General features: G+C 43.4%; 2 protein-coding genes across 3 annotated transcripts; both read right to left on the bottom strand.

The window, feature by feature from the left end:
- Window positions 1–4,547: 4,547 nt before the first annotated feature.
- Window positions 4,548–18,401, bottom strand: ell2 (elongation factor for RNA polymerase II 2). Its single transcript, XM_062457513.1, has 12 exons — window positions 18,053–18,401; window positions 14,510–14,557; window positions 13,695–13,816; window positions 13,408–13,571; window positions 10,697–10,956; window positions 9,147–9,271; window positions 8,492–8,561; window positions 7,108–8,236; window positions 6,191–6,257; window positions 5,644–5,815; window positions 5,373–5,417; window positions 4,548–5,251 (listed from the first exon to the last, which is right to left on the bottom strand). The coding sequence occupies exons 1-12, from the start codon at window positions 18,224–18,226 to the stop codon at window positions 5,135–5,137; spliced, it is 2,493 nt and encodes an 830-aa protein (XP_062313497.1). The 5' UTR covers window positions 18,227–18,401; the 3' UTR covers window positions 4,548–5,134.
- A 4,946-nt stretch (window positions 18,402–23,347) lies between these two features.
- LOC134017632 (globoside alpha-1,3-N-acetylgalactosaminyltransferase 1-like) lies at window positions 23,348–26,918 on the bottom strand. Of its 2 annotated transcripts, none has more exons than XM_062457496.1 (3): window positions 26,622–26,918; window positions 25,113–25,175; window positions 23,348–24,652 (listed from the first exon to the last, which is right to left on the bottom strand). In XM_062457496.1, the coding sequence occupies exons 1-3, from the start codon at window positions 26,653–26,655 to the stop codon at window positions 23,691–23,693; spliced, it is 1,059 nt and encodes a 352-aa protein (XP_062313480.1). In that variant the 5' UTR covers window positions 26,656–26,918; the 3' UTR covers window positions 23,348–23,690. The 2 variants fall into 2 exon arrangements, 1 of the variants encoding a protein (XP_062313480.1); XR_009929781.1 differs by lacking the exons at window positions 25,113–25,175; window positions 26,622–26,918 and adding exons at window positions 24,798–24,932; window positions 24,971–25,079 and having other exon boundaries at window positions 24,515–24,652.
- Window positions 26,919–27,119: the final 201 nt, after the last annotated feature.

Genomic DNA, 27,119 nt, shown 5'->3' with positions numbered 1-27,119 from the left:
ATAAAGTGTTTCTGTTTGGATTATATTTGTATCTGTGCATAGTTGACACAAAAGGAGATGAAGTACGCCTTTTGACATTCCTAACTCTATAAATGAGGTAATAAAGACAAGGTAAATACAAACTCAAATGTAGTTAATGGGTAGTACATGTTCCTAGAAGTGAAATATGCAGAGAACTATGAAATATTAATTTTGCTTCAGTTCTTCCCACAAAAAAGTGAAATATAATCTATATGTGCGCCTGTACAAGACTTGTGCATCACATTTTAACTCAGTATTGAAGTTTTACTGCCTTTGAGGTAACATTTAAGAGATAACGGTTCACAAGGTACAGTCTGGGCAGGTCCATAGTTCAACAGTGCTCCTTTAACTTGACAGGAGTACATGGAAGCAATTCCGTGAGACTAAACAATAGTAAAGTGTATTCAAGGGGGTGTAAGCAGAGTACTGTGTGCAAAAGCCGAGTATCCTGTCTCCATAGTGCGCCATTTTAATGTTATAAAAGACACCCATCCATATCTGATATCGCCTGCCACTGAAATGAGCATTTTCACATGTAAAGAAGTAACAACTTTCTGCAGCGTTTGATACGGTTAACCACCAGATCCTGCTCTCCAGACTTTCTGAGATGGGCATCACTGGCACTGCACTCCAGTGGATCTCATCCTACCTGTCGGGAAGATCCTACCAGGTCTCCTGGGGAGGCAAACCTCGCCAGCTCTCCACTGGTGTCCCACAGGGCTCCGTCCTTGGACCCCTCCTCTTCTCTCTGTACACCACCTCACTTGGACCAATCATCACCTCCCATGGCTTCTGCTACCACTGCTACGCTGACAATACGCAGCTGTACCTGTCGTTCCCCCCGACCGATCCGGGGATCTCAGCTAGGATTGAGGCCTGCCTCACAGACATCTCCGCCTGGATGACCGAGCACCACCTCCAGCTGAACCTCGCCAAAACAGAACTTCTCATCATCCCGGCTAAACCCTCCATCTCCCACGATCTCTCAATCACCCTGGGATCTGCGACGGTGACCCCTTCATCCTCTGCCAGGAACCTTGGGTTTACCATGGACGACGAGCTCTCCCTCACGGCCCACATTGCTGCAGTCTCCCGGTCGTGTAGATTCACCCTCTACAACATCCGGAAGATCAGGAGATACCTGTCTGAGCACTCCACCCAGCTGCTAGTCCAAGCACTTGTCCTCTCCAAGTTGGACTATTGCAACTCGCTGCTCGCTGGTCTCCCAGCATGTGCAACCCGCCCTCTTCAGAGGATTCAGAACGCAGCGGCCCGCCTGGTCTACAATCTACCCAGACGCTCCCATGTTACCCCGCTCCTCATCTCTCTCCACTGGCTACCTATCATGGCCCGTATCAGATTCAAGACCCTGGTACTGACCTTCCGAGCAGTGAACGGGACTGCACCCGCCTACATCAAGTCTCTCCTGCAGCCTTACACCCCCACCCGTCACCTACGGTCTTCTTCAGACAACCGCCTGGTGGTCCCACCACTCAAGACCGCCCGGTCCCAACACAAGCTCTTCTCCTGTCTGGCCCCCCCAGTGGTGGAATCAACTCCCCACCTCCATCAGAGACACTGACTGTCTCTCCACCTTCAAGAAAAGGCTCAAGACCCACTTGTTCCGGGAGTACAACGGTACTTAGGAATGGTTCGCTTGACCCGATGTTAGTTTCCTCAAGGATCACAATGAGTCTTGCTTAGAGACTTGTTGCTCTTGTGGTTAGTGGTAACTGATTTAAATTTTTTGTACTCGCTGTGATATTGTTTTTGTTATTGTTGCTTGTTTTTTCCACAGGTACACTTGCACTTATAGCGGTTCATGTTGTTTAATTGTAACTTGTTTAACTACATGCTCTTATGGTTCTTCCCTTTGGCACTTACTTTGGTTGTTCACAATGTGTGCTTCATGTTTTGGCTACTCGCAATGTTTTTGTGGCTATGATCAGTGACCTATGCACTTTGTAAAGCTCTCTCTTGGAAGTCGCTTTGGATAAAAGCGTCTGCTAAATGAATAAATGTAAATGTAAACAATTAAGTATTGGGTACTTAAAAAAGGTTAGTAAAAGAAGAATGCAATAATGAAAAGGACTCATGTTGAACCAAGTTGACTTTTAATGTACTGATTAATGCATTTTCAGGTGGGCAGGTTTTCACAATCCATACACCAAGTCATCCCTCTCACTAACACATTGCAGTGATATCTAGTTGCATGTCATTAAGACTTCAATACCTTATTCCTTCCCCTTCAAATAACACATACATAAAACTCTGTTGTTCCCTCAACAATTCTATTATTTAAATTACTGTTCTGATGACGTGCTCAAGGCCCTTCCATGCCATCAAACCCCCACTTCAAACAAATCTTACCCCATCCGTTGGCTGACGCTGCAAAGGGGGACAGTCATTCCCTGTGCTGCCATATGTGAACAATTAGAAAATGCTTCATGCTTTCCCAAGGGTTGTCAGGGGAGAGAAGGTCTCTAAGTATAGCATTGTCAGAAGCACAAGAGCCCTCTTCGGGAAGAAAATCTAAGAAATGTGGGGACAGAACAGCAAGGGATGGACAAGACATTGTGAGCGCAGCCCAGCATATTCCGGGCTGCTTGTGGCTTGTTTCTCAAATTCTGGGAAATTGCTTGTGGTGAACTGGAAAAGGTTAAATAAATGTGAGCAAATCACTCTAGCCAGAGGATGGAAACTGATGTCGTTCTTTATGGCTCATTGGCGTCAACGATACCGTGGAAGAAATTTAGGTTTTTATTAATATCAAGTTCTTCCAGATACAACTGCAGATTGCATGTTTTGAAATCATTTAGGTTGCTTTGAAGGAGAGAAAAAAAAATCCCACATAACTATTTTGTATAACCCCTGTCATGGTGGGACATTTAACAAAAGTAGTGACATTGCAAAATTGCACCTAAAAATAAAATAAACTAATAAATTGCACAGTAGGTGTGACAATGACCAATCCAATGAGCCAGTCCGCTGCAGAGACTGGCCCTTAGAAACGATACAATGATCACGTACGTTATGAAAACGTCCCAATCTGACAATATCAATATTTGACGTTTGCTTTGAGCGTCAAAACTCTACCAAACTGGTGCGAAACCAGGGAGCTAAGAAGTCTGATGCAGACCTTTACATTGTGTCACAGCAACAGAGACAACAGTTCTCATCAATTTCATATATTTAGGGGAATAGTACACAAGTGCCCCCACCTCCCACCCTCGGTTGGAAATACTGTTATTAAATTATTATTTTTTTTGTATCCAGTCTTTCCAGTATCTTTTATGTCTCAAAATAAAGATGAAACAAGTAGGGCCTTCTCACCACTGGAATAGCAGAACAGTAATTACATTTTTTTTGGCAAACATTCTAACACAGGCTTGTAAACAATATTTCCCTTAAGCTTTTAGGAGCTCTTAATGTGATATCATGAAATAAAGTCTAATGTTGATTTTCATAGAACCCATCCATCCATCAAACTGAAACAGCATTCAGTTGGGGGATGAAAAAAAAAAATGAAAAGAAATGCCATTGTAAATTCTGCTACAGTTCCGTTACTTTTGACTTCTAAGTTGGAATCAAGAAGAAAATTACACATTTGTCATTGTAATACCAATTTGTCCTTTGGTGGAAGTGTAATTTGTATTTTTGTTTTTCACACAAGAACACAGCCTGAACACAGCCTGTTTTTCATTAAATAAGCTGGAGAGGAGTCTGTCCTTCAAGAGGTTTACAGATCTCGACCCAATTAAGAACATGTAACTCGCCAGGTTGATCCCGAGTGCTCTGGCTATTCAAACAAAGACGATAGCAGCTTTTTTTGTTTTTTGAAATTTTCTCACTCCCTCCCCCCCCTCCCCACACACGTGTGTTTTTCCTCTGTGCACTCCTTTTTTTTTTTTTTTTTTTTTAAACACACAACTTTCAACTTCCCTACCCACCCCCACATTGACACACGGCTTCTCTTCTTCTTCTCTCATTCATGCATGCTCACTCTCAATCACACATGCATGCACTTCCAAACGCACACTGCGCGAATTGTGCATTGCCTTTACCAGGCGGTTATAGTTCCGCCATGTTGGCCCAGGCACCCTAAAGTTCTCACTGACTTGACATAACAGAGAGTAAACTAACACCTTAAGGCACCCTTATGCACCGTGGGCATCAAACACTGATGGTGCTCAGGGTAACACCCACAAACTGGGGACAATACTCCTCGTAACCCCACCCCCCACCCACTATCCCACCCAAGGCCATTCCAACCCATTAACAAGCCATGTGCACACAAATGATTGGTGCGTCTCAACAGTCAAAATGGCTTCCTATCCTCAACTTCTGTCCTTCAATATTTTAACAAAGTAAGGTAGGTTGAAAAGAGCAATATGTTGAGCAACATGCCAAATAACTTTCTTATTTTTCATAGCAAGTGAAAGGAAATGAGTCCAGAAAGCCAATTTTGGAAAATTGAGAAAGCATGGATGCGTGCAAAATGGCTACAGAAAGTCAAACACATAAGGCCCATGGAATATATGTATATATTTTTGCATTGCTTTCAATAAAAGAAAAAGTTAATAATAAATCAGCTGCTGACTTCACCTCTCTTTCCTATAAGTTCAAAATAAATAGATCTCCGTTTTTTCCCCCCTCAACTTAAATACAAGTATAATATTTTCTCTGCTTTTCAAAAATATGTTTAATTCCCCCCCCCCCCCCCCCCCCCAATCTTTTTCTGGAGGCTAGAAAAGATGAGTAGTCCCCTGATTTCACATGCACACATGCATGTCGCTCGAACCGGTATTGTAGTATTAAAAGGGAACTTTGGGTAAAAACATCAGTGAATAAAGGGGGGAGGAGTATAAGAAAGAATTTAAAGAATGCAGTAGACTAAAGCTGTTGGAATCAAAAAAGGTAGGAGGAAAGGAAAGCTGGGGAAAAAAGTTTAGGTAACGAGCTTGGAAAATGGTAATGGAAAAAAAGGGGTGTCTGAATAAATATGAACTTGATGGAACCTACTCCCATTTAATCCTTTTTCAATACTGTGGTCTTGAAGATTTGAGAAACTTTGTTGGCTACGTCCACCTGTATCCTCAATTTTCTGTGCTGCTTAGCGCCAGGCCTGCGAGTTGCGCTGGTCAAAGTCAGCTATTAGCCGCTTGATGTGGGCCAGCTTGTTGTGCAGGTACTCGCAGCGCTGTTTTTCCTCGTGGTAGTTTGGCCTATGCTGTGGGGTGACACACACAGATCAGACTTAATCATTCCTACATGCATAGGACAATTTAAGGCAGGATTTATTATGGCACTGTTGTATTGAAAGTTCATCGAAACTAAATATATACACTCACTTGTTTCATTTTTTTGTACTCTTTCAAAACTTCTTCATGTACCTCCTGTAAAATGTAAGTGATTTACTTACTTAAAAATACAAAACTGACAGGAGATTCTAATCTAAGAAAAGTTTATACAATTTCCATAGACTTTCATTAGCATTGCTAACAAGCTTCTCTTGAAAGTTTATAAAGAACTATAACACGTAAATGCCAAATATGGTAACGTGATAATGTGAAGTGATAACACACACACACATATAATGAAGGTGGGAGGGGGGTCACTTACCTGGTACTCTTTGGTGCCAGGCGGCAGCCTCCTGGACTGGGCGTCAAGCTGGGTGAAGCGGCGGGTGGTGCTCTCCACGCGAGCATGTAGGACGCGGTACTCGTCATACTCGTCATTGAAGTCATCCTTATAGCTCTGCCGCTGGTCCATGGAGACCAGTGGTGTGTACTTCCTGCAGGGGGACAGACACAGGGATGTGGATCAGTGAACTGGACGAGGATCAGATGGTGGTGCGCCTCACCTGGGGCATTATTGGGCTGTGTCCAACGTCAGTTGCATCCAAAGAAATGGGATGGCGATCAGGCAATGACAAATTCTTATCCATGCTCAATTTACAGACGAGGACTGGTTTGCAGTCATTTTAGATTTCAATAAAAAATAAATAAGCAGAACTGCACTATTATTAAACAAATTGAAAAAGTAAGGAATGAATAATAAGTTAATAGATCTTAATGAATTAATTCATTAATTAACGGTTTATTTGAAACATCAGTCTGGTATTAGACATCGATTTTAATTAGCATGATGGGGGAATTGGGTCACTCACGCAATGTAATCTGGCATCACAGTGGTGGAAGAGAGGTCTGTAGAGTGACCTGGTCTCTCTTTAGAATCTGTTGACAGAGATGAATCAGTTATTCTTTATACTACACAAAGGCTAATCATGACCCGTCTTTTTTTTTTCTTTACATTATTTGAAACCAAGATGAACATTTTCTGCAATGTCTGAAACCCTTTTCCTGGTTCTTTGCAGTAGAATTCAAACGCACATAACATGTCTTTGGAAAGGACCAAAAAGGAGGGTCACTTTGAATGGTTGATAAGTAAAAATGAACTTTTAACCGAGAGATCCAAAGTTTAAAGAATGAAGAGAAAGCTGACGTCAAGACTGAAAAAGGCTGTGCCAACCGTAGCAGCTTCGTTATCGCACTGCAAACTGACTAATATTTAAAAGGCACTACAGCAAGCAGCAGGTTCAATCCCTGTATCTGACAAAGTGCACCAAGTCACGTCTAACATGATTGCAAGGGCAAAAAGTCCTGTTGTGGTCATAAAGGCACATGGCTTTCAATCAGTGAAATTCAGAACCATGACCTGGCAGTTAGCATGCCTTCATGTACAGGGGCTTAGGCCTTGGAAGCCTGTACCTAGTGAAACATACAGAGATAGATTCCAAAGTCTGAAAGATAAATCGTCTTGTAAATTGATTATTGAGTGCTTAACATGTCGAGCATGATACAGACATGTTCATTTATCATTGTTTATTTTTATTTTTACAAGTTGTAAAACAGACTGTAAAAAGACTGGCTGGAATTCTGACCCTCAAATGCATACACAATGATGGACTTCACATATACAGAGGTCACCACTAACCCACGTAATTTAACAAGAGGATCATCTGTATAAAAAGATTCCTTAGAATTGTGCTTCCACAATCCAACTTAAAAGGATTTCTAAACCTACTTTGGTCCAAGTTGGGGTTCTTAGCGATGGCTGGGGTGGTTCTCTCCTCGGCCTCGTGGCGGTGCCTCTTCTTGGGCTTCTGGCCCTCCTCGGCCTGGACCCCAGAGGGGCCGCTAGCTTGGCCCTCCCTCTCCTTCCTCTTCTCGCTCACCTTCTCCCTCACTTTGTCCTTCTCTTTGTGCTTCTTGGCCTTCTTGAGCTTCTTACTGCTGCTGTTGTTGTTGATGCTAGGCGAGGGTGGCGTAGTGGTGACCACTGACGAGGTAACGGTGAGGGAGGTGCGCGGCTGCAGGCTGGGGGAGGTCGAGGAGCTGGTGCTAGGGGCCTGGGCTGGCGGGCGGTAGCGGTCTTGTGGGGTACGTCCGGAAGCAGGGCTCTGAGACTGATTGGGGGAGAGGGCCTGGAGAGAGCGACCAGAGGTTGGGCTGCGACTGGGGGAGATGGAAGAGCCGGGCCCCTGGGTCGGAGGTCGATATCGGTCCTCATTGTTGCGGTTCAAAACAGGACTGCGGGTGGGGCTGGGCAAAGAGGCTGGTGCACGTGTCTGGACCGGGGGTCTATAACGATCCTGAAGATTATGGCCGGGCATGGGGCTGCGGCTGGGGGATGGGGAGGGAGCCCGGGCCTGGACAGGGGGGCGGTATCCATCCAGGGCTGCGGCTGACATAGGGCTGCGGCTGGGGGAGGAGGCCGGGGCCCTGGAGGTTTGGACCGGTGGGCGGTAGCGATCCTGAGATGTGCGGCCGGAGAGCGGGCTGCGGGAGGGGCTGGGTGAGGGGTCTCGACAGGAGGAGCTCTGGTCCACTGGGAGGTCTTGGGTGCCTCGTCCTTCTGGCGTGCTGGGGGAGTTAGAGTTGGAACCAGGGCCCGGGTGGGGATGGCTGTGATGCTGGGAGTGGTGGTGGTGCGATACCGGCGGCTGGTGGGAGACGGGGACGTGGGGGCCGATCACAGTAGCGCTGGCGGGAAGGAGGGAGGAGCGCTTTGTGGTGACGGGGCTGTGACGTGGAGAGGTGGACAAGGCAGTGGTAGTGGGGGCAGGGACAGGGGGCCCTCGGTTGCTGAGGTGGGAGATGCGGGGCTTCTTGGGCATCAGGGGATCGATGAAGTCAAAGTCGGGCTGGCGCTTCTGAAAGACGTAAACGAGAAGCAGAGACATGCCAGTCAGCAGCCCAAGGTTCCAAATTGCAGGTTTAAGACAGAAAAGGGGCATGTGTGCATTATCATTTGATCATTATTATACTACATTCATCTGAGTAGCAGATACATAACATGTTACACCTAGTTATTTGATGTATTTATATGTTTGTTGATGGTAAAATAATGAGACGTATCAAAACTTAACGTGTAAGAATGCTTTTGGGGGCTGCATGTGCACACTTACTTGTGGTGACAAAGGTACGTCATCTTTGGGGGAACCGCTGGAATTTCCCAATGGAGGAAGACCCAATTTCCTGTATACAAATGTGTATATGAGAGGTAAGCAAATCACAGGCCAATTGCTAATAGTTCTTACTAACCGTCATAGCCTCTGTTGGCTTCTGCTTCAAGCTAGCTATTGATATACAGGATGTATGATCAACTAGCAATAACCGAGAACCAGGTTAATTTCAATGCATTGGAGTTTCAATCCAGATGTGGAAAATGGGCAACCAAGTATCTCAAGACTCCACAACTGAAATGGAAGTGGCTCTCACTAAGAGACGGCGCCTGAAGCGTGTGGAGTCTTGAGATCATTTAGCATCTTCCACATCTGGATTAAAACTCACAATGCATTGGAACCTGGTTCTTGGCCAGGTGGATGGATCCTTGCTCATTACACAACTAAATCCAAGAAGATTTATAACTGGTGGGAGTCCCAAAGTCCTGCTTATGTTAAAGCTCTCTAGTTGCTGGCTCCATTGGTCTGAACAATAGTGATTTATATGGTTGATTTGAGTTCTGGGGTAGTCAATGGTCAGGGGGATGGCTTTGTAGGACTGGCACTGGAGCCGTGTGGGAGGAGAGAGCCCAGATTCTAGTGATAAAAGCACTCATACCGTGCCAGGAGTCTGTCCACCTGAACTCGATCATCCTCTGAGTAGCCAGGCCAGTCTCTCTGGACCTCACGGTAGATGAAGTCCTTCAGAGAGTATGCATTGTCTTTGGGGTTGAGATTGGCCACCTGTTGTCACACACACACACACACAAATACACACAAGGTGCACATACATACATCCTCAATTAGCCTAGTCGTTTTCTGTAGATGTTGAAGGACAACATGGTCCTGGAATGTAAACTAGTTTAGAAGGTTTTTTCCATTTTGAAAAAAGAAAATGAAAAAGAAAAGTCTGCATTTCCTCAATTGCATTTCCTCCTTAAAATTCAATTTCCTTAAAGTCCCCAAACATTACACGCTAAATACCAATTGGTAAAATCCACAGTACACAAAATCATTTGGAATCAATACGCACCAAATATTCAACTGTACCCAGCAATCCAGTGTGATTAGATCCTCGACAGATGTATTTGCGTCCAACTTGAGCAACAGTTGATATAGAGATGAACACTGAGCACTTTAGGCATGTCTTTTGAACAAGTGAAACATTTTATCTGTCCGATTCGAGTCACTCGTCTAAAGTAAATGCCCATCTTTTTAGATTATTGAGCTCTCTCCGAACGTTCCCAAAACAGTCAATAGCTAGAGAGAAAGTGGGGTGATTGTGGCCGAGATCCGGGCAGGCCAGCGCCCGGATTGATTGCAGGAGGACGCATTATTCTATTGGAGTTCATGGGAGTTTAATGAATGTGACAGCGATAAAGACATGTACAATTTAATAATAATTCTACACAAACACCGTGAATGAAAACAAGTGACTTTGAGGTTGGGGCAGAGCATCCGATCTAACGCTCGTGCACCTCAGGTAAACGAAGACGAGGCTTGGTGATGATGCCTGCGTCTTTTTTGCCTGAGCCTTCAAATGACAAAACGGACATGCAGCTCGCCTCGAAGCCATGCACAGAAAAATGTATTAAGTCAAGAATGTTGTCAATTGTACCAGACATGGTACAATAAAGCTTTCATGTGGAGTCGTCTTAAGGTATGTCTTAGAGAGAGAGCGCGCGTGTGGTATACACTTATGCATGATGAAATCGGCTCAGATGTAAGGCTGCTTGTTTTCTTTCCAAGGGGCTGTGCTCACTGCTGAGCCATTGTGTGAATAAAGGTCATTGTTATGTTGAGAACTCGTCTCCCTAGCTTTTCCCCTTTTCCCTGAGTGATTTGCATTTCTGTGCTCCAGTGCCTAAGGGCGAGGAGGGGGTCCTTAGGGCTAACGGTGACATGTCGCCTCTGGAACAACTGCAGCTCCTTACACCCCAGGGTGATTTCACCACCAAGGCGGGTTTGAAACCTTTTGAAAAACGTGGATTCAAGGGGCAAAGGTGCTCCTTATCAGTGGTGTCGGTCAAATGTAATATACTGTTGGTTTTCACCCCGTCGAAAGAAGTGCAGACCTTAATACATTCTACCGTACTCTTTGTTAACGGCTTGTCATTCAGGACCTTTGATGTCTTCAAAGACTACAAACTCTACCCCCTCCTTCCTTACCTGCTGCAGTGTGCTCCCCAGGGAGTTGCGGTCCTTCTGGCTCATGCCGTCTCGCTGAAGCCTGGCCAGCACCTCCAGCTTTTTGTAGGAGCGCATTGCTAGCAGGTGGATCACGCGGTCGCGGTACGGTCGCTGTGACACCGGGTTGTTGGCAAGGCACTTGCGGATGGTGTTGGCTGGGTTGATGGGCGTGGAGCGTTTGCGCTCCGGGACGGGGTCAGGGGCCGACGGTGCTGGTTTTCGGATGTGGACTTGCTTACCTGAGGGGGTTTGAGGAGAATTTATTAAAACATTTGTGAGGTGGGAGGGGGAGGGGGGGATGTGAAGAAGGTCCTGAACCCATTAGCCAGGTCAACAGTATAAATATGCATCTATCCCTCACGCCTCTATAGCTTGAGGCAGCCTCTGCTCTTTAGCAGAACAAGATAGGTGAAAGCATGTACACAGCTTTGAACAAATTTGATCGTGGCAGATCAGTGCTTTCTCAAACGCGGCCTCCGACAGACGCCTCAGCCTTTCGCCGAGTCAGGATGACTTGACATTTCCTGACACGGCTCACTTTAAATGATTATAAAACTCGAAACCTCTTTAAGAGATTACAAGTTAGACTGAGAATCGTATTACGGTTCGCTGCCTTCCCTTTACTAGAATGATGTGGTGCCTTTAGACCACAAAGTGTATCGTAGCACACCTGTTCTCAAACTTTTTTGTTGTTCCACAGCCTGTTGAGTCCACGGGGCAAGTGTATCTCTTGTGTCAAATGATCATCATTATACCCTAAAGTGGGGCCAGTCACTGTAGACCCCCATGCCATACTTCAAGTAAAACTGAAAACAACTACGGCCAGGTACATAATGACCCCACGCTATGATGTCCACTCGAATGCTAAACCGACTATGCAAAATGTTTCAACAACCGTTTTGATAACAAATGGAATCACACTCAGGATAAGGATTGCGTGATCACTCCCTGATGAGTCAAGCATATATTCATACGTTCAAAGTGTAACTTTGTGTGCTCGTACAATGTGAACCCCAAGCCAGCTGTGACATGCCTATGCCCCAGCCCTTTCCTCTGTTGCCATTAACCCTCTCATTTCCCAGTTTCCATCTGGGCCTGTGTATGCAAATTGTTCCCCCGGAGGCAGAAAGAAGACAGAAATGAACTTTTCTAGTTTGTGGAGAAGTGAGACCTTGCACGTGCTAGTCACACCACTTTAATTGCATTTCTACCGACCTAAAATGTTTGGCTACATTGTTCCAACAAGCCTTTCACAATATAAGTATAGGCTATGTTGATTCTGTTCCAGACGTCAAGACATGGATTTATCAGTCACTAACACATCATATAAAATGTAGGCTTAGTCTGTATCCTAATCTTTTAATTTCAGACACAAGCAATAAAACTGTGTCAACCTTCAGAGATGAATGATTTTCACTAACGAAAAAGTAGCAGGTTAGGCAACCTGCTACTTTCAATGCTGGGTTGATGTATTCAAATTACACGTAGGCTACTAAGCACATACAAGTATGCCTGTGTGTGTAGAAGGCACTGTTCACCCAGGGACAAAGAACACATTGGGAAACAAGACAGTTTGACAACAATGATTTATGTAGCGTTCCGGCAAGTTATATCATAAACAACAACAAAAAAAGCTTTTGGAGATCCCACACGCACATCCTCCCTCTCTTGGTAAATGACATAACAAGTACAACAGATTAACTATTTTGGTGACACCAAATCTCTTGATCTTGCACAAGGGGCCGGAAATCGAACTTCAGCGGGAAAGAACCCGACACCCGTTTGAACCCTTTGGAAACACACCTCGGTCCCTTCCCAGTCAAGGATTTGCCCAGACTATTCCCTGGTAACGTGTGCAGACGGGCATGTGGTTAAACCTATGCCATCACGTCAGACCAGAGATTACGAACAAGGTTTAAGAGGGCAGACCAGAAGTAAAGACCGAAAAATGCCTTTCGAGTATTCACACCGGCCCTTTCCTAAGCAGTGTGAGAAGTAAGTTTCAGGTCAATTATATGCCAGATTTGGCACTGGGCCGTGGTTACATCAACATAAGGTTATTACATTGCACTTTCTACATATCCCCGTTCCCCTTCTCTCTCCTATCTTTGAATGGCCAGATGGGACAGTAACAAACCAGGCTTGACAAATAAGATTAGCACCAAGATTTACTTTTACACTTGCCTTGACCTCAATCCAGCCGTATATTGCGATGGGCAAATTATTAGTTTACAGGTGTTGGAAGTGACTGAGAAAAGGCTTTATTTATGTCCAGTGTAGGGTATTTATTAAGAGGAGAAACTAAAGAAATGGACAGATCAGCAAAAATGTCAATTAAACAAGTAACTTCCTTTCCTCAACACTTATCAGTGGGAAGCGCTAATCAAAAAAAGCCCAAAGGGCAAACGGCTTAGTCTGGCCAAAACAATAGCCTACCTCCCTCCATTGAAAGCTTTCAATGACATCGCTTTCACCTATTCAGTCCTTCGGATACACAAAGGGAAGAAAAAGCAACGTGGGTAGGAAACAAAGGAGCCATTTCATGGGCTGTGGGGACACAAACCTTATTGCGACCACCCTAAAATCCTATCCCCCCCCCTTAACCCTTCAGTGTCCACTTGTGGGGGTGACCCAGAGGACTGGGCAGTTCCAACCATCCACACAGGATACATCTGGTTCTGCCGACTCACCTCGGAATTGCCCCCCTGGCTTGATGACTTTGGTCCCCCGTTTGCGAGTGTCCTCCTCGGCCTGGGTCATGCGCTCCCTGGTCACCTGATAGGAGTCGTTGGTGGCGCATACGGTGACCTTGTCTTGGATCGTCCCCAGGGACGTAAGGTGGGCCTTCCCCGAGCTAAGAAAGGGAGTCGTTGGCAGAGAACTGTGTTAAAAGTTTTTTTGTGAAAGGAAGCACTCGACATGTTGACCTTGAAAGTGGTGGACGAAAGAACCAGTGACCACGCAGCCATGGACTTACCTGGACACATATTGTTGGATGCCCTCGAAGCTTCCCTGAGGGTTGTCCTTGCCCACGTTGGACAGGTAGAAGTCAAAGTTATGGGACCCGTTCAAGTTATCAGTCCTGGGGATTTGAATGCGCTGTGGGGTTCACATGGACACACACATGACTAATTAATGGTCGAAAGTCAATCAATGAATCCCCCCTTAAGAAAATTGGTAGATCCTCAGGTTTGGCCCTCAAACTGAATAATTTGCACGAGATGCACATTTGCTCTCCAAACTCATAACAATTCACAGATTTGCATCAAATAAATGTTTTTCTTTACTTCCCCACCACACATTACTACTGATAGCATGTCCTAAAAGAGGCTCTGAGGTATGAGATGCTGTGCGTTTGTTTGTGTGTGTGCCTGTGTGTGTTTTAGAGTGAGTAAGACCGAGAAAGACCAAGTCTAGTCCAGCTGCAGACTCACTTGACTGTTACTGGTATTTATAGACATACATTGGGAAAGTTGAGCTCTGGGTAAGCGCACAGGCGGTCAGGGGTAAACCGGATGCTTTCACAACATGGTGGGGGGGGAGGGCTCCACAAGTTTCCAAATTTACCCCTTCACTAACAATCCATATTTCACTTGAATCAACACAATTAGTAATGCAACACTGGCCAGAATCATATCTGACATGTTTTATGGAACTGATGGTTGAAAGAGATGTATCTAGTATGGCACCTGATAACATCTCATGACACTAATTTATCTGGATATTGGTATGATATTAAAACATGTCTAAAACAAGGTATGAGGAGCACTGAGATGGTTAGTGAGGACTTACGCCTTGGAGTCCCTTGAATTGTATTGAGGGCTGTGAGGACGGTACATTCTGGAAGAGAGGAGAATTAATCAATTTACAAATCAAAAACCATTCAAATTGTTGCCTACAAGTACCCTCGTTTCTTTTAAATGCGGACTTAATTGCATTGCAACTTCACATCTAGTCTGACAGTCATTGAGCCTACAACTCAGTCCAAAATCACTGGACTCAATAATGTGGGCCATTTCACCTAGAAAAGTATAGAAAACAGGCTAATAATTGTTGGGTATTAATTTGACCTGATTGAGAAACATTTTAAGGAACCAATGACCCTTTTTCAAAACATATTTGCCATAAAACGTTGCATGAAACATTTTAACACCAAGACGTCAGTGGTGAGCTATATGTGAAAGTGAACTCCAGAAAAAGAGGTGGTCGTTTTGATGGAGGTATTTTGGAAAGGTTGTTTTTATGCAGACTTTTTGAAGCTTGTGTTTGTGGTAACCTCAAACATGCACATCTTCCAGCCTAGTGGGGTGGGAAGGGAAGGGGAGTCATAATAGGCCTTTTCACTCGAAGTATATATCTGCTACTGATATGCCATCATTGTTTCCAGATGGTTCCGCTCAGATTTGGTGTTGATATTGAAAGAATAAAAGAAATGAAGCAGAGGAAATTACTGACCATTTCCACATCTACACCCAAGCAAAACTATAAAAGTTGCTCGTTTTTTCTTTCTTTCTTCAACCTAGAAGAAAAAAAACCTACACCTAAATTAGAGGCGAGCAATTGACAAATAAACAGTGCTTTATGGAACTTATGCTAGGGAATGAAGCTGAACTTATTACAGGTTTCTTCTCCAGAAGTTTAGAGTCAAACTAGCAACAGTGGACTCACCCATCCCCCAACAGGCACTCAAACACACGCAGTCCCGATCGCATTTCATGTCACCACAGACAGAAAGGGTTGCAGCCTGTGCTTGGGCAGCCACTGGGCTAGTTCTGCCCCCACACAGACTAAAGAGAGTCAGAGAAACAGAAAGCAGGCAGTTTTGGCTGCTCAGTCAGCAGGAGACTGGGTGGACTGCTGTTCAGGGCAGCGTGCGGCCTAACCGTTCACTGTACAATACGCCTGTTGCTGGTCACAAAAGAATTGCTCAGATCCAGGAGTGTTAGCTCATATTCCTTGTATCAGTGTCATGGTCATGCTACCTGTCCGGTGAAGTGCCCCGCTTAGAATTTTTTGCTGACAGCTTTCTCTAAGCTACTGTTGGTTTAATCCGATGTTGCACCACAGACCCCTTCCCACTTCAGATTTAAAATGTGTAACTAGTTTCTTGTAAAACATTTTTGTCCCCCTTGTTGGATTTCCTTTGAGATTAAGAAAGTGAACAGGAATGAAATCGTTACACTCACATTAAAACTCCAACATTGTTGAATGTACGTACACTGACATGGGCCCTAAGTGCCTGACATGGAATTCTCACCATTCTAGGTATAGGCTTGGCTGATCAGCAATCTAACCGGGTGTTATGCAAGGTTGTTATTGACACTCCACTGAACTTCCCTGGGATTTTGCCCTCTGTTCCTCCCTGAGCCAGAGTAGTCCCTTGGTGTAGGCTATAGGCCTATCTCTGTTGTGGCAAGCCAAGATAAAACCATTTGCACAGCTCTGGGATTAGCTAGCTAGACTATATTTGTTTTTAACAGGTTAGGCCGGTGACATCTCAAAATACCTTTTGGTGACAAGAGACATGTCAACCTTAGGGACTGTACACAATTACTCAAATAGGAAATTTTGAAGGAGGCCAAAATAAATACTGGACCAGTCAATGGACTGTGAGGTTACTGGATTTGATACCAGATTTCTCTAAAGAAGTGGACCCCTGAGATGCGATCATTTTGATGGGATCTGTAAAAGCTGTCTGGGACAATAGGCCTGCTGTTGGGGTGGTGTTCTATATCTAGGCTAAATTTAAGTGTATTTTATATATTTTTTAATTGAATCACCTCTAGAGGGAGCTCCATTTTAACTAGCTTAATTCCCATTCATGAACCAATGGCAAAGTATAAAAAAATTATGAAAAATAGCACACTATTGATGCCACGAATGTGAATGTAACTATATTGGTGTGAAATCCTTCTATTCGTTAGGTATATTGGTAATCACAAAATATTCTCGTTTCCTAGCCAGGTATCAAAACGAATGCTATTTTTCTGTTATTTTAGATACACCTTAGCTTGTTGATAGTTTTACCTTTGGATGATGTCCAAAGGTTTAAAAAAAGGTATCAACCACTAGCAGTGGATCTAAGAGTTGTCACAGCCCCATGAAAAAAATACTTTAGAACATGCCAGTAAAGCACCAGTTGACTTCAGTCAGATACCAGTGTGGAGGAATTAAATTGCATCATACCACTGAAGTGCAACCTTAATGCTTTACTACCACCACTTAATTCTGGCTGTCCTGTCAAGTAGTTTCTCAAGTGTCAGTGTGTATGTCTTAATCCTGTTATGAGTCCTCTCGTGAATAACGAGCATTTGTATTTGTAGAAATGATACAAATGCAACGTAAATAACAATTCCGCCAGTCCACAACAGCAACTATTATAGTGACCTGGTACAGATAATAGAAAATGTCCACTATGATCGAGTGCCCAGCTGACAAATTTCCTTGAGGCTCGAACAAGATTTGCAGTCTCAGGTAGCCTTACGTTAACGAGCTTTCGTCTTTCAAAAGATATTACAGAAATGTGTTTAAGTAACATTTGATCAAGACGTTTGAAATCAAATGAAATAGCTAATCAACGCGAAAACGTGCAGGCAGTTTATCTTTCTCTTTGATTGGGACAGAAGGGTTAAATATGTTTAGCTTAGCAAGCAAGTTTTTTTTGCTGGGGCTCGTACCCAGTTTTACATGATACGTGGTAGGTCCCTTTAAGTTACATTTAATTGTAACTGCCGGTTTTGTTAGCTACTTTTTGACGGCATTTTGTTGGATTCGTTGCCATGAATCAACTACAGTTTACTTGTTAATAGCTGTCAAGCGAAATAAGTTATCTAACTTTAATACTTAGTTATGGCTGACACAAATAGACTAGTCTACTCCTTCCTGGCAAACTTGGCTTGCCTAGCAAGGTTGATGGACTTGCTAACAATTTAGATCGTAAATATAGAATTTAGACAAGCTAGTTAATGCCAATCCGAGCCATTTTACTTGTTTTGGCAGTGTGACAAGAGTAGAAAAGCCAGTGCCAGAGCTAACTTGCATCCGAAAAGCACATCCATTGCGACCAGTTAAATGTAGCAAAAAATGCTAGTCTAGCTACGGAGCCCTATTCTGTTCAAAGGATGTGTTACTAGCTTGCTATCTAAACTGGTTAGTTGCAGCTATGGATTAACAGTTTGCCAGCTAGTACTTTGACGGCACTCAAAAAGGTGTTTTTTGAGGTTGTTAGCTATCTTACAGCTAGCTATTTAGTTTCTGAAAACTCAACATATGACAGTTTCCTCACCAGTTTTAGGGAACCTTGACACCCCATGAAAGTACTTAGGATCAACTTACCTTACAGTTTTGGTAGCTCTCTATTGCTCTAAATGCCGTCTCTGTTAATTTAACATGCAAAACGGTGATTCCGTCTGCGTTCCGTCGGCCACAATTCAGTCCATACCTCCCATCCTCGGAGAGCGCCGCCATCTTTACCAGCCCTCCACCATCGTCCCTCTGACGTCCGAGCATATAGCAGCAGCTCAAGCTACCTAGCTCAAATTCAAGGGGAGGGACTCATACAAGGGGTTCGTTCAACATATTTGGATCTGATTGAGTTGGCTTGTCAGTCGGGGAACAAAATGTAATTGGAGCTGTACTCCTGCATTTGTTTAAAATGACTGTCTGTCTTTTGTAGTCGAACTTTGTTGTGAGATCGACCATTAAAATCATAGATATAGGCCTTTATATATATCTATGATTAAAATGATCAGCTGTGTTCTGGCCATTATGACGTCATAGAACGATAATAGTGTGTAGTCAATTTGTAATGCATGAACATGCACACATTTATGTCAGCATCACAGTAAAACATTTTTATGAATCCTACTAACTTATATTAAGGAAATATTTTCCTCCCAAATAAAAGTTTACAAGAGCTGGCACCACTCACTGCCACATTTCTAAAATGAATGTGTTCTAAGATTTAAAGTATTATGTAGTAATAGGGTTTTCCCTTCAAGAGGTTTTCCCCATTAAGTTTCGTTTTATTATTTATTAGACACCTTATCATAATTTGACCTGTAAAATCAGCCTTTAACTGTGTCTAACATACACAGTCAGGCTCAAACATTTTGAAGGAGTCACAACTGGGTTGTATTTTAAACCATAAAACTGTCTTTGAGTCAGTTCCTTCAAACAAGGGGTTATGCTGCATTTTTTAGTTGTTGTATCCTCTAGAAGGGTGTGGAAAAGCCAGTGTGAATCCAGCAGATTACTCTAGCTTGTCCACCACACCCATCCTGACAGCTTAGTCCCATTACCCCCTCCCCCCTCACACACACACACACACACTCGCTCACGTACACAGACACACAGTGAGACTTAGTCACCCTCCCAGATAACAACATCTCATGAGCTTACACAGAAGTGTACACATTGGCCAAAGTATCTCTTGTTAGCGTGATAGGGCTCATGTACTGTATATCACAACAAACATCTTCAGTGGATCTTGTGTTATACTAAGTCAATTATTTAAAACATATTTTGGGTGCAAAAGGTTAGGCGAAAATTCATATGAGTCATTTCATCTCAAATGATCAGATTTCATCCAAATTGTTTACACAAGAACTGTTGTCAGGTTAAGTGTTGGCTCAATAGATTTCCTTTGGCCTGGTCTGTTATTATTAATATTAGGCATCCTGTGCTATAAGGCATCTTATAGCACTCCTGGGCCTGAAGGGGCCTCCTTAAACTGCTCATATACAGGTTTTCAATTTTGTCAAAAAATAAAGCTTAATGAATGTTTTCTTATTTGCCAAACTCTCTACTTGCACTCATTCTCTCTTACTACTTTTAGGCCTAATTTAAGCGATGAACTTAAAAGTTAATAATTAATCATTGTGTTATTTGGACAGGCTTCTACACCAGTGATAATCAACAGCACATGCTCACTGAACTGCCCCTGAAGCTAATCAGTCCACAATAAGAGATAAAGATATTCCTTCCATCTACAGTGTCTTTAGAAAATATTCAGAACCTCTTTTATTTTAGCACGTGTTGTAGGTGTAATTGTAAGTGGAGAAAATATCACTTTTTGACCATTGAACTACATTCAAGCACCCATAATGACAAAATAAAAAAGCTTTTGGACATTTTTGCGAATTCATGAAAAATCTTAAATGGAACTCTCTCATTTATATAAGTATTTAGACTTTTGCTGTGGTACTCCCAATTGTGGTCAGATGTATCCAGTTTGATTTATTTAACTGAGATGCGTCTTGGGCTTTGCTCATGGAGTTGACCAAGAACCTAACGCTCACTCTGAGAACTTTGGAAGTCCCCTGTAGAGATGGGGGATCCTGCCGGAAAGACTAACATCTCAACAGCACTTCATCAATCAGGCGTTCATAGTAGTGTGGCTAGATGGGAGCCACTCCTGAGTAAAAGGCTTATGACACGCTTGGAGTTTGCCAAACGGCATGTAAAGGACTCTTGAGAATATGAGAAAAAGAATATCTGGTCTGATAACACAATAATGTAACTTTCTGGACTGAACTCCAAGCCCTGTGTTTGGTGAACACTAGTCACTGCTCATCACCTGGCTAAATCCATCCCTAAGGTGAAGCATGGTGGTGGTAGCATCATGCTATGATATATATGATACATACAGAGAGATCCTGGAAGAACACCTGCTCCAGAGCGCACGCAACCTCAGACTGGGGTTACAGTTTACCTTTCAGCAGTCTCTGACCGTCCTTGAGTGACCCCACCTAAGCCCATAATAACCCCAAAGAACATCTGTGGAGAGACCTGCAGATCATAGCAGTTCATTGAAGGAGCTTGATAAGATCTGCCTAGAAGGATGGGATCAACTGCCCAGATCCAGGTGTGCAAAGCTTTAAGAGATGTGCTGTGGCCAAGACTCACTCCTGTAATTGCTGCAAATTGGGCTTCTATAAAGTACAGAGGTACTGTGAGAGTTGTAATACTTATTTAAATGAGAGATTTCAGTTGTATTTTTTATTTTTTTTTGTACATGTTTTCCATTTGTCTTTATAAGGAAATTGAGCTTAGATTAACTGGCAAAAATACACATTTTATTTAACACAATAAAATGTACTAAAAGTGAAGGGGTCTGAAAATAAGTTAAAATTTTGTCCAAACAAGGATTTATTACTTTCGTTGTGTGTGAGTATTAATCATAGGGGTTCAACTCAAAACATGTAACCTGTATGATTATATAGTGAAACAGATCTAACCATTCCCTCAAATGTGGGTAGCCAATTTCATTGCATTAATCCCTGTCTTAAGTAGTTTTAAAAATGTAAATAATGAACATCTTAAGTATTGTTGGGTTTTCCACCATTTTAGGACAAACTTAAATTTCCCCCAAAATGATGAACGCGAATCTAAAACTAGTTTTAACTGTATTTGTGGAAACAACTGAATAAGTACAATAGAATCCAAAGACAGTAAACTGTTAACCTACATAACAGTTTACGCTGCCACACGGTTGGTCAATAAAGATTGGTTCTTCAGCCAGTTGATCATCCTGAGAGGGGTGTTATTTGGAAACGTGACCTCAACTGTTGGGAGCTCCTTCAGGCAGCAGGACAGCCACACGTGCTAATTTGGTCCTTAGGCTATGGTGTGTTGGCAGTGGGAAAAAGCCCATCTGCTTTTTTACAGACTAGCTTGCAAAGTTGAGAGAAAAGGGAGAGAAACGAAGCATTCAAGGCAGGTCCGATACAGGAAAATGTATGCTCATCAACATTCTGTTGATGTTCTCCATACATACATCTCCATTCTTTCCCTTCAACCTTTGGCAATATAAAGACGTGGAAGAATTAGCAGCATCATCCTGCTGTTGTGTCTACTTTCCTCACAGCTAGGATTGAAGGCCCTTCTAACAGCAGCTTCTAACAGATAGTTAATAATTGGCCATTTGCGGGGAAAGTGGGCTCTCACACTGTTGACTCTTATCACAGAAAATCACAAAGGTGGTGGTGCAGTTTATCTTAAAGCTGACATTAATGGGGCAGGAGTGTTTCATTTAAAGAGACAGGTTGTTTTTTAATTATTTTGTTGTCCCCTTTGTGGAATAGATAGGCTTGCACACACATTCTATTCAAGTAGATTAGGTTAATTTAAAGAATATCACTCTGTAACTAGAGAGGGTACAATTTCTGGGGAAATTGTAGGGTGTGCTTGCTTGCATCGGTTGCAGATGGGTACGTTTATTAACTGTAATTTTTACAACTGATATTTCTGTATATTGGATACGGGCGTCTGCTAAATGACTAAATGTTATGTAGAATGAACCTAACCTATATGACTTAAACGTCACCTTAAGTTGTTCCCTTCTACAGTAGTGATATTTTCAAGCATTTAGCCCACTCATATTGCATTCATTCATTTAGAACCACCTTTGAGGTCAGCTTCTACCTCGGTAAATTGTGCTAGGCTAGGCTAGCCTAGCTGTGCTAGCCAAACTTAAGGGGATTGTTTGAATGCGCCGGAAATGAAAAACGTTTCTTTTGACATCAAGTTTAGGCTGTGGCATTGAAGACAGCGACACACCACACAAGCTTGAGTTTAAATACATTATTTAATGTGAAATTACTTAATGTACATGCAAGTCTTGAATTACTTAAATGTATAATGCTGCCAGTAGCCTACTGTGCGCAACAGTCTTACTACATCTATGCACGTCGTAGTTGTGCGTCGTTGCCAACGTGTGCTGACGTTGTAGCACACGTAATTTCAATTTAAACCGTGCAACGGAACTTGAATGAAAATACAAGCAACGCAATCGCAAACAACACGAACCTTTTGACACTGGCGTTGTCTATGTAGCGCAAATATTGATTGATCCTTAGGGGTGGGAAAATAATAAAAATAATAATATATATGTGAGAGAACAATGGTTGTGCTCGCCGAAGGCGTGAGCCCTAGCCTGGCTCTGCCCTCCTACGTACTTCCGCTCAATTCTATTTTTGCTTCTGTACATAGGTCTGGCCATGAGGTACGTAAGTCAGATTTTTCAGGTTGATTTTCTACCGGCGAATCAGCGAACAGAGGGAGTGGCTGAGAACGATGACGTTGATGTCGTGCGCTAGTTTGTGTTGTAGTTCCGTAATGGCGGCGGAGAAAGATGCGAGCAAAGCCATTCGGTCCGTTTTGGCAACAGTACCGAATATCCAACAGCTAAAGCTGGAGCAAGAACAAGTTTTGCTGAGTTTTGTTGGTGGCCATGATGTTGTGGCCCTCCTCCCCACGGGGTTCGGGAACAGTTTGATTTTCCAGCTACGGCAGCTAGCTCTGTTACAGTAGTGGTGAAGGAATTGGCTAAGGCGAACGCTAGCGATTGGTTATGGCAGATCAGAGTGGCTCTGGGCAGATCCAATAGTTTTAAACTTCAACAGAGTACCCGCCTACAAGGAAGTCAACGCTTGTCAATGGAGCGAGGCCAGACTCTCTGTACAAATGCAATGTACCAGAGTCTGGTTAGGACCAGGCTACGTGAGCACACCCAATTACCTTCCAACATTGTGTGCAAGGTAGCTATCCCGCAAACATAACATACAATTAACATATACCTTTGTCTATAGCCTCTTACAAAGCATAATTTTTACATTTATTTTATTTAACCTTTATTAAAAAATTATGCGTTGTAAGAGGCTATAGACAAAGGTATCATAGATCACTTAATTCACAAGAATATACATTTTGGGATTCTATCCATGCAATCATTTCTCACCTTTCAAAGAGAAATGCCTGCAGCAGATCCTACATATCATTAAAATCCACAGCTTTCACCAGAGTATCATACTACTGTGCATAGGTTAAAGTAAGGAGCCTACATGGTCACATGTAGAAGTAGTTTGTTTGGTAATCGTCACAACTAATCGCATTTAGCCCAAGTACCATGCCAAAACCACATGAGCCAAGCAAGCAATTGGACTCATCTCACCACCCCACGCGTCCCCATATCTCAGCAGCCATGCTGCTCTCTTTTCTGTGGCTCCAGAGACTCACACTGCCTCCCTAGGGAGACTAGCCTCTTTGCCGGCACATCTGCGGCCAGGGCAGATTCCCACCAGCTGTATTCCGGCGACAGGACGCAGGTGGGCCTCCGGTTGATGAAGTAGCGGTTCAGGTAGCTCTCCTCCAGACCGGCGATCTGCACCCCCCTCTCCTGGTCTTGGAGGATGAGCTGAGAGCAGGCTCTGGCCATGGTGTACACCTCGGGGCACAGGCCACCATACAGCTCTGACGTGTAGTAATAGTCTCCTTCCCCATCCTCCACGAAGGCCGATGAGTCTGGCTCACGCTCATACGGGAAGGCGTGCCGTGGCATCCCATACAGCTCCGGGTGCAGCGTGGCCACCAGTTCCCCAAGGATCTCTGCCCCCACCGGGGCCACAAACTCTTGGTCCACATCAGCGCAGAAGACATACTCAACCTCATTACGAATTGGGTCTTTGATGGCGGAGGCCAGCAAGGCCATGCGCCGCAGGGCTAGGTGCTTCCAGCCAACTAGCTCCGCCACGGGGACTATCTTCAGATTTCTCCTGGGGGCAAGAAGGGGCAGCGGCTCCAGTGTGCGAGGGCTGTCTGTCAGAATATAGTAAGTGACGGTGGCACCCGGTAGGAAGTGGAGTTCGGCCGAAGACAGGAAGCGAGGGAGGAAACCGGCGTAACCGCCCACCGCTAGCGTCAACAGGCCGGTGTGGACTCTCCGTTGGCCAAACTCGTCTCTCCGCCAAACTGAAATGGAACTGTCACCCCACACCAGCGGAGCGCCCCACCATGTTTCCTGATGGAGGCGCTGTCTCTTCTCCTTGACAGTTTCCTCAGTCACTGCTCTGGCCTCAACGCTGAGGTCCAATCCCAGAGAGCGAAAGATGGGGGGTTTATCGATCTTGACTGCCGTTCTTCTGCCTTTAAGGAAGTCTGGATGGAAAAAATACTTTTACTGTGACAGATATATGTTCGATTAAAGCTAAGAAATTTCAACCTGAAGGAATATTACAAGTATTCTACTACAGACACGGATCAACTTGAATGTGTTTAGAAAAGTATTTTCATTTAGGCTTACCTCAGAGTTTGCACATTTCTAAAGGTCTCACGAATTCCTTGCATATAGTAGGTACACAAAATATTGTAGATGTCACCCAAACACTATTTTATCTCATATTATTTACTCTGTGCTTCCTTTCCATGCTTCCCAAACCTTTTCTGCCCATAGACTCCAATGGGCAGAAAAAAGACGCGACTAGTTTTAGCTTCCAGTTGGTTCATAGCAAATGAGGTGACTGTACAAAAGGCAATGTGACAAGAAATGCTTTGCTTTTGTGCTTTTTCTTCCAGGGGAGTGAATGTGATAAATGTAACAATGTTGAAGGACACTTACATATAAGCAGAAACAGAAGCAGGCAGTACAGGGCCAACTGCTTTCTTAACACTCTGGCAGATCCTGTTGGAAACACACAAGCACACATTTTGTGTGTGCGTGGACTTGTGGCTTAAGCACACGCAGCTGTAATCATTAAACTTACCAAGGTAGGTTTTGTACACTTTAGATAACACAGACAAATATCAGTATCGCAAAGATCACATATCACACAGACGGATTGTTGTGCATATTACATCCATGATGATACTGAATCGCATTGAACTAGTATAATTTGTTGCAGTCGTGTGGATTATAGTAAAGTAGGCCTACAGTACTCACTCACAGACACATAACTCAGCTGAGCCTCTCGCATGCACCTATTGTACAGTCTCTCTCTCTCCCCCTCTCTCTTTCTATCTCTCACTCCCTCTCTCTCTCTCCCTGTCTCTCAACCACACCCGTAGCCCTATATCATTATAGGCCTTTACTGTATCAAGAAGACTGTGTGTCTGTTGGTTTTTAGATTCAAATTAGACTCCACATTCCCTTTTTCAGGACATTGGATTAAAATCTCTGTTGCTCTGATCCAAGATTTTCATTAAGATTGAAAAGAATGTGCATCTTCAGATATCTTGTACACTAACATGAGAAATATGTAAGAAAATCTTCATGCATATCATTATAGAATTGTAGAACTGACAACAGAACTTAATCATTCACATTGCGCCTTTGAGGAACATTTAACAGTGCCTTTAAATTGCCCACTTTCATATTTTATTGATGTGGTATTTTACTGCAGATCCAAGAGTGAATTTGGAGACATCAGTTTACTGTTAGGGTGACATGACAACGTGACATCGTGACAAGGTGCACCAAAGGCATACTTTTTAAGTTACATGTAACTGATAATCAGTATCATGACAGGCATCATGGTTGTGGCTGGATTTTAACCTATGACCTTACATTTTGCAGGACACCGTCCCAGCCCATTGAGCCATTCTCAGTGTTGGGAAATAATGTGGTCAGTAACTGTATAAAAAAAGGAAGTCGTTTTCAAATCCAGCCACAGCCTTTGGGCCTGTTATGATATTGATTATCTGTTTAGTTAAACAGGATGACATCATTCTGAAATACCATGTGCAATTTTACGCAATTTCACCTTGAAATGTCAACCGTTTCTTAACCTTTGTCCCAAACCTAACCAAAGCTAATACTCTTCAATACCTTTCTATTCATAAAATCTCAACAGTTGGTGTGTAGCAGAGAGGATATAGACTGACTTGCAACCTTATGCTCATGAGTTCAAATCTCCATTCACCCTGTTGTTGTTGGCCAAACCAATAGGTTCCTCCCTAAATACAGATCTCCTGTATGTATCCTGGTGCAGCATTCAAGTATTTAAGTAAATCTATACAGCAATAAAATAGAGTAGAGTTTGTGATAGTTTGCAAAGTGGAGATAGGAAGGGAAGACGGTTAGAGTTAGTTAGAGAGCGTGCAGTGGTGGTGATGGTGACATTTGACTGACCTGCGAGGCGTTTGCAGAGTGGGAACAGCGCCATGCTCCAACCTGGATGTGGGGTGGAAAACAAACTGCAGGGGTCAGGCTTTGTCTTGGGACTGAATGTCTGCCATAAATATCTCCTTTTTTCTGTCCCTGTGTTTCTTGCCTTCTCCCCTTCACCTTCTCCTTTATGGATACAGTGCTACGTATTGTTCAATTTTTAGTGTGGTTTTCTTGTTTCGTATCCCAGTCTCTTCTACCCTCTCTTTCTTATAATTTTTCTTCTGTACTTCTGTCCTTCTATTTCTCCCTTCCTTCAGGCTTGCAAAGTATTCCCTTCTGGAGAATGCCCAAATCGACCAGATGTGTGAGGAATCTTGGCAGATGGGATGAGTTGAAAAGTGGCTTAATAACACATGGAGAAGGATATGCATTAGAGGGGAAAAGAACAGCGAGAGAACAGATGAAAAAGAAGAATAGATAAAGAAAGCAATAGAAAATACTATTGTAATGAAAGGAGTT

This window comes from Osmerus eperlanus, chromosome 1 (assembly GCF_963692335.1).
Source record: "Osmerus eperlanus chromosome 1, fOsmEpe2.1, whole genome shotgun sequence".
NCBI lineage: Eukaryota > Metazoa > Chordata > Actinopteri > Osmeriformes > Osmeridae > Osmerus > Osmerus eperlanus.
Note: the sequence above shows the minus strand (reverse complement) of the source record. Positions and strands in the feature narration are given on the sequence as shown.

Coding starts and splice junctions, on each gene's coding strand:
- LOC134017632 (XM_062457496.1), bottom strand. CDS start 26,655: ATGGCGCTGTTCCCACTCTGCAAACGCCTCGCAG. Junction 25,176..26,621: donor ACTCTGCAAACGCCTCGCAG/GTCAGTCAAATG, acceptor TGTTTCCAACAG/GATCTGCCAGAGTGTTAAGA. Junction 24,653..25,112: donor GCTTCTGTTTCTGCTTATAT/GTAAGTGTCCTT, acceptor TTTTCCATCCAG/ACTTCCTTAAAGGCAGAAGA.
- ell2 (XM_062457513.1), bottom strand. CDS start 18,226: ATGCTCGGACGTCAGAGGGACGATGGTGGAGGGCTGGTAAAGATGGCG. Junction 8,237..8,491: donor ACGTACCTTTGTCACCACAA/GTAAGTGTGCAC, acceptor TACGTCTTTCAG/AAGCGCCAGCCCGACTTTGA. Junction 6,258..7,107: donor GAACCCCAACTTGGACCAAA/GTAGGTTTAGAA, acceptor CTCTGTCAACAG/ATTCTAAAGAGAGACCAGGT.